Below are 10,419 nucleotides of genomic sequence, written 5' to 3'. Positions count from 1 at the left end.
CGACGTGATATCCAATATAAAAAAGTTCTTGAAACCATGCTCGGATAAACCGAAAATTATTATGGACGAGAGCGTAAGTAGTGAGTAATTCGTGAACAGATTAATCGCATGCGAAATGAATTTCTAAACTCATTTATATGACACAGAGTTGCGATAGTGTATCCTTCTATGGTGCCGATCAAAAAGGTAATTCGTTACTTATTAAAATGGATCACAGAGGATATCATATAGCAGAACTGATCTTGCAAGTGACCCTGTCGGATGGCCGAGTCTACGTACTACCCGGTAAAATTCATTTGACACAATTACTACATAATACATAACCGAAAATATAGTGCCCTAATGATACTCGTTTTGAATGCGCAGATTATCCCGATACAATTACGATGGAGGGTACAAGCCAAAAATGGTCAGCATCGGGCCTAAAGATCGAGTTGTTAGAACCCCGACAACGTTGGAGAATTACGTACAATGGCTTCCTCCGAAACCAATGTCGAGGAGATATATCCGATGACGACAATGTGGAACATATTCGTCTAAATTTTATGTGAGTAAAGGCAAAATTAAAGTTGCAAAATATAAAAAAAAAAGTACATAATACAAGAGAGGTGCGCAATTGATCGAATATAAACATCCTGTTTTACAGATGCATCCTGATATAGATATGTATATTCTGTTTTTCAGATTTATCGGCAAGCCCCGATCGTTAGAATGGCCAGGCGACTGGAGTACTTATTTGCACGCGGATGCTTTAGCACGTGAACCATGGAAGAGTCCTGATTGGATGCACAAAATGTAAAAGTTAACAACGTCAATGTAGTTGACGCGTTATGCGCTAACACTCCTTCGTTTCAGTTTAACATACCCTAAGCCTAAGCTTTCTTTCTTTCTGTCGATACTACAGTAAATTAATAGATTACAACGGTTTCGATCTATGGGGATCCATTATCGGGCGGATAACGTTCAAAGATTCAAATTCGAGTGAGTTTTATTTACGAGGACTCTGCCAGCGACGTTGGGGTAAACACGAATCTTATCAATTTCATCGAACTGTCACATTTTTTGGTGTGACACGACACGGAGCCATGTATTATCTTGGTGTGAGCAATACCAAACATAGCTTTTCACAGTAAGACAAACAAATATTCTAATAACATCGTGTTAAGATATCATCGTAAAGTTGTTACGTCGTTTTTGATAAAGCTTCCTATGTGGAGAAATTTCAACTATTTCCAATACATCCATTGCGTCACCAGCCTGTTTTAGCCTCCTTTACGAGATATTACGATTGCATCATATAGGGAGTTTTATACACAAGTATAATGAATACGCGCAGTAATCTTAAAACTATAGAAAATCATACGTCGTTAATCATTCGTGAAACGAAATTCATTGCAGCATGCAATTTGGACACCTCGAGGAAGCTGGAGGGACAATAGCCAAAATTGATTGGACTGATCTGAAACTGAGCGATTTTGAAAGAGAAGATACGGTTCCCATGAACTACAAAATTGCATTTACAGGTTTTTATTCCGCTGTATCCGCTTGTCGATGATGTACAAACAACCTCATCACACGTGTACACCATTGTTTGTCTTTCACTTTGCAGCGGCTGGGAAACGGCACAGCTCCGTTATCAATTACTCGGTAGGCAACGCAATAACCTGTTACAATGGCCAGCCACGGTGTTGGACTTGTACAACTCGTAATTTGCGTGTACAACTGAACGGCAGCACAGGTAATTCACAATTCGCCATTTTATCAAAATTTAAATTGACCTTATATCCACACAAAGACCACAAACAGTCGTGAATCCATATCTGTCAAATGTGCAGGTGTTGGGCTGATGATTGCGTGCTACCCATATACTGGACCAAGGCAAACCAAGACTTTGATCGCGAAAATTCAACGTATAACGCGGCCCGATACATTTGCGCAAAAAGACAAATATATTCTACATTTTACTGATAAACAATGTCAAAATGAAGACGTCGTCGGAGGAAAGGGATATTCTCTTGCGACTTTGACATCTATTATCACCGATGACGTACGTACTCGTGGGATACATTGTTGCTTGCTGAAGAAATTTGTCATATGCAAAATTCATTTCCGTTTGTAGTTTACGGTACCTCGAGGCTTCTGCGTAACGAGCCTTGCTCTGGAACGACAATTGCAACATGACGAACAATTGCAAAACTTGATCACTGATATAATAGATATTAGTCGTTACAAAAAGAATGAGGACCTCGAAACCTACTGTCAAAAGTACGTGTCTAACATTTCGTGTAAAAATATATCGCGGCTGTAATTAATAAACTTGTCCTTTATTTCTCAGGGCGGTGTCTATTATTCAGGGCACTCCTGTCGAAGAGGAAATTGCAAAAGCGATATTACTAAGTTTGGAGGAATTAGAGTCGTCCGCAAGTGAAAGAAACGCACACGTCCAGCGTTACGCCGTAAGATCTAGCGCGGTTGGAGAAGACAGCGAGGAAACTTCAGCTGCTGGTCAAAACTCGACATATTTAGGTGTGAAGGATGCAAATGACGTTATCAGATGCGTTGCTAAATGCTGGGCAAGCTTATTCTCATATCAAAGCGTCGAATACAGGTAATTTACTTTTCTGTAATGTTACCTCGAATTCGTATATGTTTCTATGTTTCTTTGAATCGATTGCAGACGGCAGAACGGACTACCGATAAAAGCATCAATGGGTGTTTGCGTTCAGAGAATGGTCGACGCGGAAGCGGCTGGCGTCATGTTTACCAGACATCCTACAACCGGGGATCCGTCCAGCATTATTATTACATCCAATTACGGCTTAGGAGAGGTCATGATCAATCGCATTTTTCATTTGAATTTCAAATTGATATTTCGTATTTTTGGTAATAGTTGTAACAAATTCCTGAGATAGATATATATATATAATTTGTTTTATACGCACCCGCGCACACGCTCACGCACAAATATAAAAGTAAAAATATTAAGTACTTCTCACTATCAGTAAATAACATACATCGTCCTAATGTAACATTTTTTTTTACAGACGGTAGTATCAGGGAAAGTCGAGCCTGATACTTTGACGATTCGTAGAAAGTGGGACAACACTCTAACTGTAAGTACCTTGGAGCTGGGAAATAAAGGGCAGAAGATCTTGCTTGGTGACGATGGCGTAACTGCGAGCGATCTAAGTGAACAGGAGAGTAAGACGATCTCGATATCTGATACAACCGCTCTGCGATTAGCTAAAATAGGATTGCGCTTGGAATCGCTTTTTGGGTCTGCTCGAGATGTGGAATGGGCGGTTATCGGCGAGCGAATCTATCTATTGCAAGCGCGGCCTATCACAACAATTAACGCATGGACAGATTTCGAGATAATACACGAGTTAGACTCGGGAGTACCTTGCGACGTCGATCTTATGTCTTTTGCCAATGTCGGGGAAGTGTTTCCATATCCCATTACTCCTCTGTCGATCTCTACGGTTATGAAAGTTTTGAATCTATCGCTTTGCGCGAAATTCAACAAGTTTGACAGTATTTATCTTCATATAGTCGGTATGAGGTGCGCGATAAATTACTCAGATGTAAGTAATTTGTTACTTGGATTTCTCTGCATCTGTCGTTTACGTAATCTCTCTAACAGTGGATGAGTCTAAATTAATCTCTCTTTCTATTCTTTCTTTCAGTCGACTTTGCAAGATGTTAGTAAGGAGATAACGATGACGAATAAAATGATAGACTTAGCCGTGTGCGGACGTGTAGTAACGTCGCCCGAAATGCACGAGGCAGCGATAGAGAAATACGGTATCGTGAGCAAATGGCGGTCAATATATATGCTATACGAAATGTTGAAATCAGCGTGGGCGAATGAAGCGACGGTGCAAAGAACGATCGATATATTTAACAATTATGCTCTGGATGCTAATGAATTTGATACACCTCACGATTTGTATAGTACCTTAAATAAGAAATACGGAGAAATCTTCCTAGTAAGTTATCAGGCACCGAATCCGAAGACCCAAGTGAATATCCTTACTTAAATTCAACTTAAAATGCCTAACTTAAGGAATTATGCTCTATTAATTATGCCTAACGACTAACGACGTTAAATTACGTATTTATGGATTTCAGTTAGGAAAAGGTCACAACATGGCGTCCCTGGTGAGCGTATCTTTCCAAATGATAGCGATGTCGTTTTTAACAAAGGGAAACAATGACTTTACGTCCGATCATCTTGCGGACATCGCCATTCTACTGAGTTCGTGTAACAATGTTATCAGTACCGAAGTGCCAATAGCTCTCGGCAAAATAGCGGCATGCATCAGAAAGAGCGGCAAAGCGAATGAGTTTAGCAAAATTGAGACCGCGAACGTTATGGACTGGTTGAAATTAAATTGCCCTCCGGCTATGGAAAAACTAGAAGCTTTCTTCAACACGCACGGTCACAGATGCGTTCACGAATTAGATTTATTCGCGGAACCTTGGGTACTTAAACCTGATAGTATCATCAATACGATTCAGGTATGGTACATTGAATTATTTACAAAGAGAATTGAAGATTATTTAAATACCCTATTATTTTGCAGGTGCTAGCAACATCCATCGAAGAAAATTACGTGAGTAAAACGCTTAGCGTGCAGGAAACCGTAGCATCTTTAAAGACGCCCGTGTCACCGTTTGTCAAGCTGCTCCTGCGGCAAATAGTACCCTTTTGTCGAACAGCTGTTACGAAGAGAGAAATGACAAAAAACGTAACTGTATCTGCTGTGCATACATTGCGATTAGCCTACAGACGACTTGGTGCTTTGATGGTTGCGGAAAATTATATACCTGATGAACATCTCATATTTTTCCTGACGCATCAAGAAATCGGGCAACTCTTGAACAATCATAATTCATTACTCGTACGAAAGTAAGTCTGAATTTACACTGATTTTTTCTTTTATTATTATATTATTATCATAATCATTGTATCACTTTTCATCCTCTGTATCGTAACAATTGCTATATATATATATATATATATATGAAATCTTTCAGAGCACTACGTAGAAGAAAGATTTATCAGCAAGTAGCAAAACTTGAATATCCGGAATTCAACACTGGCATGCCCGTGCCAATACAGGTTTGTTATAAATGTAGAGAGCCGAGCCGAGTCGAGTCGAGTCGAGTCGAGCCAATGTCACTTCTCTATCGTACTATCCAGAAAAATTCCATTACCTTCAACATATTTTTATCGTATCTCTAAGATTATATCACGTACTTTTTATCACAGAGGACTCTCGATGTCTCGGCCTATGAAGGATGTACAAAGATTGAAGGTACCTCAGTTTGCGGCGGTTCTGTGCTAGGTAGAGCGTGCGTGATAATCGACTTGTCCGAAGCGAAAAATATACAGCACGGAGATATTTTGATTACCCGCTGCACCGATATTGGTTGGAGTCCATATTTTCCATTATTGGCTGGAATTGTAACGGAGTTGGGTGGTCTTATAAGTCATGGCGCCGTTGTAGCAAGAGAATATGGTCTTCCTTGCATCGTTGGTGCTAAAAACGCTACTCAAGTTTTTCAAATGGGTAAAGTTTCTCATATTGCGTTGTGTATAAAACAATCTACGCCACTTGAGATTTTCTTTTTATTAATGCTTATCTTCCTTTTGATTTTACAATATAGCATTCTTTTATCTTTTCTGTTTCAGGTGACACTGTATTATTAGCTGGAGACATTGGCACACTACAACTGATTGAAAAAGCCTAATTACTCACAACTCGATGTACGAGATAAATGGTGGAAACAGATTTCCATCGTTATTATCTTGTAATAACTATTGCGAATATACCTTAGAAAAAAAGTTTTATATTAAATATTCTTTGAAATATATTCAACTTTAATAAAGATATAAGAAACAGAAAATATAATAAAAAAGGTTATAGCACATAGCGAGTGAAAGCCTATTTTACAATGGCAATCAAACGGAAATCAATCGCGAGCTTGTCGCGGATTCGGCACGTTTCGTGCCCATTGTACAATGTACCGCATCCAATGTGCATACGTAAATACGATAATAGGATTTTAAATAATTTAACAATTACAACGTCCCCGTAGTTATTACGTACTACTTTGGTCGTTATGAATCATACAGTGGTAACGCGTTCGGGGTCTGCCGTTAAATAACGAACATTTTCCGTTACCTCGCTGACAAGACAGGAGAGCTGCAGTCGCATACACGTCGTGACTTTTAACAAAAGAGCGTCTATTCTCATGCGATCTTCCTTGTTCGCGGGTTGAGGTATCGCGTCCAGAGCTTCCTCGAAAAAGCTTCTGCTTACAAGAGAGAGAAAGAGAGAAAGATCGACTTAAATTTCTTAAAACAGGTTCAACACACAATTTTTACGGAAGCGATAAGAACACTCTATTTTCGATACCCAATCTTTACCTCGCTCTGCTCGTGCTGTAGGCCTGCAGGGCGTTTCTCAAGAGTATTATATCCGTTCGAGCTTGAATTATTCCAGCCGGACGAAATTGCGTAACACATGACATGAGTCGCGCGAGTTCCTCCGCTATGGTCTCTATTATGTGGGACAGAATCCGGTGTAACAGTGCTGGGGCGACTCGGCGTACCTGCGAATAGGATATATATATCACAGCATAGCAACGCGATATAACAACATCTCGAGAGAATTTGCTGCCACGTCACACGCATCTATTACCTCCGCGTGTACCGCAATTAGATTAGCCAATATTTCTTGGGCATACGGCTTCAGATGGGTCGGTTCCGTATCAAAATCCCATTCCAAACCGCCTAAATACATGCTAGGCTCTATCGTACCGACGAGTGGATCGCAACGGCGTTCTAGATACGCTTCCAGAACGGCGCTATCCAGCGTCTCCAATTGTGTCCAATCGGAGTTCCATCCGACCGCGGTAGATAATTCCGGGTAGCCTTGCGCTTTCAGGGCATCTCCGATTCTTGGTAAAACGATATTTAGCGTGTATCGTATATTGCTCAACGAGATTAGAAGACACTGCTCCCACGTCTGTTAAGAAATTTATATACATTTTATAGTATGTGAAAGCAAAAGGACTGTTACGGACTGTTACTGCTTACTGGTCCTTGATGCTTATTGACTTTGTTTTTATAGCCGGAAGGCGACCCGATCAATTGCGAAACCGACGTTTCATCGTTATCCATAGCTTCCTCGCAGCCACTAAACGCCAATTGTTGTAGGCACCGCGCGAACGATACGAATAATGTCTTGATAGTATTGTGATAGAGAATCTGATGGGCCGGATTACTGAAAAGCAGACCTTCTCTTGGACCGCAAGCAACTACCGTTTCTCGCGCATGTCTCGATATCGCCAAAACTATTTCCTCAAACAGATATGGCTGTCGGCATGAAATGACAACACGCACAATTAAGATGTAATATCCGTGTAATGTAAAAGCAGCAAATTCAGTGAAATTTCCAATTTTTGATATACCAGTCTCGTAACACCACCATCCTCATTCAAGTATTCTATCTGCCATGTTTCCCTTTGACTCAGAGCTGCTGTATTGTCCGCCCCTTGTTTGAAGAGAGCAATCAAACACTGCATCCTATATTACGCGAAAAGTTAAATTGATATACTTGTATGGATGTGGACATAGATATATAAATAACGAAGGATTTAAAATTGAATGGCCACGTGTGCGCAGTTCGAGTATATACCTTAAATCCAATATAAACGATCCGAAAATGTCGAGAGCTTCGCTAGGCAAATCCAGGTGTATCAAAGATGCGTACATTTGTCTGACGCAACGTAAAATATGTAAAAGCCACCGTGCCTCTACATTGTGACTGCACGTACTCTTCATGGCTCCCATGGCGTGTTGCATATTCGATAAAACTAAATTCTATCGCGTGGACAATTATATATATATATATATATGTTGTATATATTATATGATGATACAGCTTACAAAGATAAAGCGATATTTACAAGTAATATTAATGCGCGCCATTATCGCGTTCTTTTGTTTTATATTACGACAAAAAGATAAGTTTAAGACATGTAGAATACACACTTTAAAATGACTTTGCTTTTCCACATCTACCGCCACATGTAGCTGTCCTGTGAAGTAACTTTGTCCCAATCTCCACAGGTCTGGCAACTGTTCGACCACGATATCGCAAATTGCTTCGACGCACGAGATTTGTGGCGGTGAGTCATCCCCGTTATTCTTCTGCTGCGAGCGTAAATGCTTGATAGTTAACGGTGTGTGGACCTTGGACACCTTAGTCGCGTCTTCACAATTAATTCTCGTCCATCCATCCAAATGCTCGTGTACGGCATTGGCAACGCTTTTCTCTAAATAATTTGCGTGTGAAACTGGAATATAAATTTGAGACGATTATCTTCTCTCGATGCATAATGCAGATAATAAATATTACACGTGATATCATGGTAAAGATAAAAGTGTGACTTCCATATTAAACATGAGAGCAACAACAAATGAAGCTTTACATTGGTTTTGGATAAACACACACCTATCGCGTCCCACGCCGGATCACCTTCGGCGTCGAGGTTGACGAGATTTCTAATAATCTTCTTGCGCTCCTCTAAACTGAATGGCATCTCTTGTAATTTTTTCCGTAGCAACACTTTAAACGTACTGATTCTATTATCGATTTCCTCCAATACCCTTTTAAAGACATCTACCTCTGTATTTTTAAACAGATTCTTAACTCTGGCATAATCGTTAATTACGAGATCGTAGTTGCCACGCTTGATGTTCCTCTCGATGTTTATTGGCATACAAAAGAGAAATTTGTAACGTTGCATAACAGCCAACGCGTTACGGGTGGCATCGGCTCTGTCCCTCCTCGCTAATACATCATCGAATAATTTATTAGCCTCGGACATAGACTGCCTGATAGCAGTTTCCAACTTCTCCGTAGGATCGCTACCATAGCTCTTGACGTCTGCCTCAAATTGATCCTTTAGCGACATTATTGTGTCAAGTTGTTCCACTACCGCTCCTACATTGGCCTGCACACGTGGTTTTGCACAATTGAGATTTGAGAATAACGTTCAATTTTACACACGACGCGACATACACTCTTTAGAGATTCGATGCTCATTCACCTTTAAAAATGACAATTGCCCTTCCTTCTGAGAGTTGACTTTTCTTCGAAGGTAAGCTAAACCAGCCTTTAAATCTTCCAAAGTCGTGGCATGATGATGTTGCAATAAAAACCATCCTGGATGAAATTTTTCGCTCGTAAGATCTCCACTTCCATCTCCAAAGAGTTCAATCAGCTCATCCTCGGGAAACTTTTTGCTTTAAGAAGAGACGTACGATTAATTGTCGCATGACGCGACACACAGCTTATCGACAGAATCTCATTGTGACAGAAGATTTAGAGATTTACTCGTTGCCCTCCACGCTGAGCCCTAAAGGGTCTTCCTGTTGATAGTTTGTGGGCGACAAAGCCCTCCTACCCCAACCTAAACTCTGCATAGGTGCTTCCTCCACCCACACCGCCGACTCCTTCATCGGGCCTATAGTCTCATGGTAACCGCGAAACTGTACCGTCGAAGTCCCCTGTCCTCCGCTTCGAGTCGTCACTATTATATCTCCGCGACCTTTGCAAGGTCCCGATCTTGCTATAATCTTGTTCGATGACTTCCATTCGGCCGAAAGTAGGCAGTCGCATCCGCATATCGTCAGTCCTGTCAAGCGACAAGCGACAGACATGAGTACGTATATATCGTGTTAGTATTGTGTATTGTAGCTCCGTTAGGCAGAGTGCAGACACTGCAGACCAACCAAGCCGAATCGGAATAAGTCAAATATATCAATGTGAATAATGATATGGATATGATACTCATAGTTCCTTGACCTCCTTGCACATGTGTACATACTATTGTACTTGTACGTGCAAGGCATAGTACATACAAGTAAAATCTATATCTATTTGCAGATAAGTACGAGTACCAATGTTTTATATCAATATGAGCACGAGTCCTTTCTATGTATTGTACGTGTGTAAATTTAGCGAGCGAGTGGCACTAACCTATAAGGTCCTGAGCTTTATTTCCTAAAAATTCGCCACGCACTATCACCCGAGTACCAGGTGGGCCTTCCTTGGGTGATATTCCGGTGACTACGGGTGGGGGTCCCATTCCATCAGCGATAATATCGAAATTACGAAAACACTAACACTCAACTGCTTTGACCGTGCTTGACGCTATCGACGCTGTCAGCTGTCACGGCGCAGAGCGCGGAGCCGCGGAGTCAATGGTCAATAAAAGTGCATCCCCATGGAGAAAGAAATAGCGGAACGGAATTAAAACGGAATTCCTTTGATTGGCTAATATCCCATCTTGAAGGCCCCCTCTTGGAGATTAGCCAATCAGAGCGATTCCGTTTTAGTT

The 10,419-nt window shown here is 40.9% G+C and overlaps 2 protein-coding genes across 4 annotated transcripts; one reads left to right on the top strand and one right to left on the bottom strand.

Moving 5' to 3' along the window:
- The first annotated feature begins 6 nt into the window (after window positions 1-6).
- LOC112464899 (putative phosphoenolpyruvate synthase) lies at window positions 7-5,864 on the top strand. 2 transcript variants are annotated; one of them, XM_025032180.1, is made up of 18 exons: window positions 7-73; window positions 147-285; window positions 367-547; window positions 685-795; window positions 905-1,129; window positions 1,399-1,523; window positions 1,610-1,738; window positions 1,836-2,047; window positions 2,120-2,265; window positions 2,336-2,608; window positions 2,678-2,828; window positions 3,045-3,584; window positions 3,687-3,989; window positions 4,132-4,521; window positions 4,587-4,912; window positions 5,041-5,125; window positions 5,276-5,576; window positions 5,699-5,864. In XM_025032180.1, the coding sequence occupies exons 1-18, from the start codon at window positions 62-64 to the stop codon at window positions 5,755-5,757; spliced, it is 3,708 nt and encodes a 1,235-aa protein (XP_024887948.1). In that variant the 5' UTR covers window positions 7-61; the 3' UTR covers window positions 5,758-5,864. The 2 variants fall into 2 exon arrangements, with proteins under 2 accessions (XP_024887948.1, XP_024887947.1); XM_025032179.1 differs by having other exon boundaries at window positions 3,687-4,022.
- LOC112464900 (exocyst complex component 2) lies at window positions 5,614-10,295 on the bottom strand. Of its 2 annotated transcripts, none has more exons than XM_025032181.1 (11): window positions 10,059-10,295; window positions 9,414-9,714; window positions 9,127-9,322; window positions 8,529-9,030; window positions 8,066-8,370; window positions 7,710-7,894; window positions 7,483-7,597; window positions 7,109-7,387; window positions 6,711-7,037; window positions 6,437-6,621; window positions 5,614-6,324 (listed from the first exon to the last, which is right to left on the bottom strand). In XM_025032181.1, the coding sequence occupies exons 1-11, from the start codon at window positions 10,165-10,167 to the stop codon at window positions 6,135-6,137; spliced, it is 2,694 nt and encodes an 897-aa protein (XP_024887949.1). In that variant the 5' UTR covers window positions 10,168-10,295; the 3' UTR covers window positions 5,614-6,134. The 2 variants fall into 2 exon arrangements, with proteins under 2 accessions (XP_024887949.1, XP_024887950.1); XM_025032182.1 differs by having other exon boundaries at window positions 5,614-6,321; window positions 10,059-10,294.
- Window positions 10,296-10,419: the final 124 nt, after the last annotated feature.

This window comes from Temnothorax curvispinosus, unplaced genomic scaffold (genome assembly GCF_003070985.1).
Source record: "Temnothorax curvispinosus isolate PA1 unplaced genomic scaffold, ASM307098v1 QBEX01014697.1, whole genome shotgun sequence".
In the NCBI taxonomy this organism is placed as follows: Eukaryota; Metazoa; Arthropoda; class Insecta; order Hymenoptera; family Formicidae; genus Temnothorax; species Temnothorax curvispinosus.
This window is presented reverse-complemented; position numbering and strand designations above follow the sequence as displayed.

Coding starts and splice junctions, on each gene's coding strand:
- LOC112464899 (XM_025032179.1), top strand. Junction 548..684: donor CATATTCGTCTAAATTTTAT/GTGAGTAAAGGC, acceptor TCTGTTTTTCAG/ATTTATCGGCAAGCCCCGAT. Junction 5,126..5,275: donor GCATGCCCGTGCCAATACAG/GTTTGTTATAAA, acceptor TTTTTATCACAG/AGGACTCTCGATGTCTCGGC.
- LOC112464900 (XM_025032181.1), bottom strand. CDS start 10,167: ATGGGACCCCCACCCGTAGTCACCGGAATATCACCCAAGGAAGGCCCA. Junction 9,031..9,126: donor GGCAATTGTCATTTTTAAAG/GTGAATGAGCAT, acceptor CCACGTGTGCAG/GCCAATGTAGGAGCGGTAGT. Junction 8,371..8,528: donor TCCGGCGTGGGACGCGATAG/GTGTGTGTTTAT, acceptor TTTATATTCCAG/TTTCACACGCAAATTATTTA.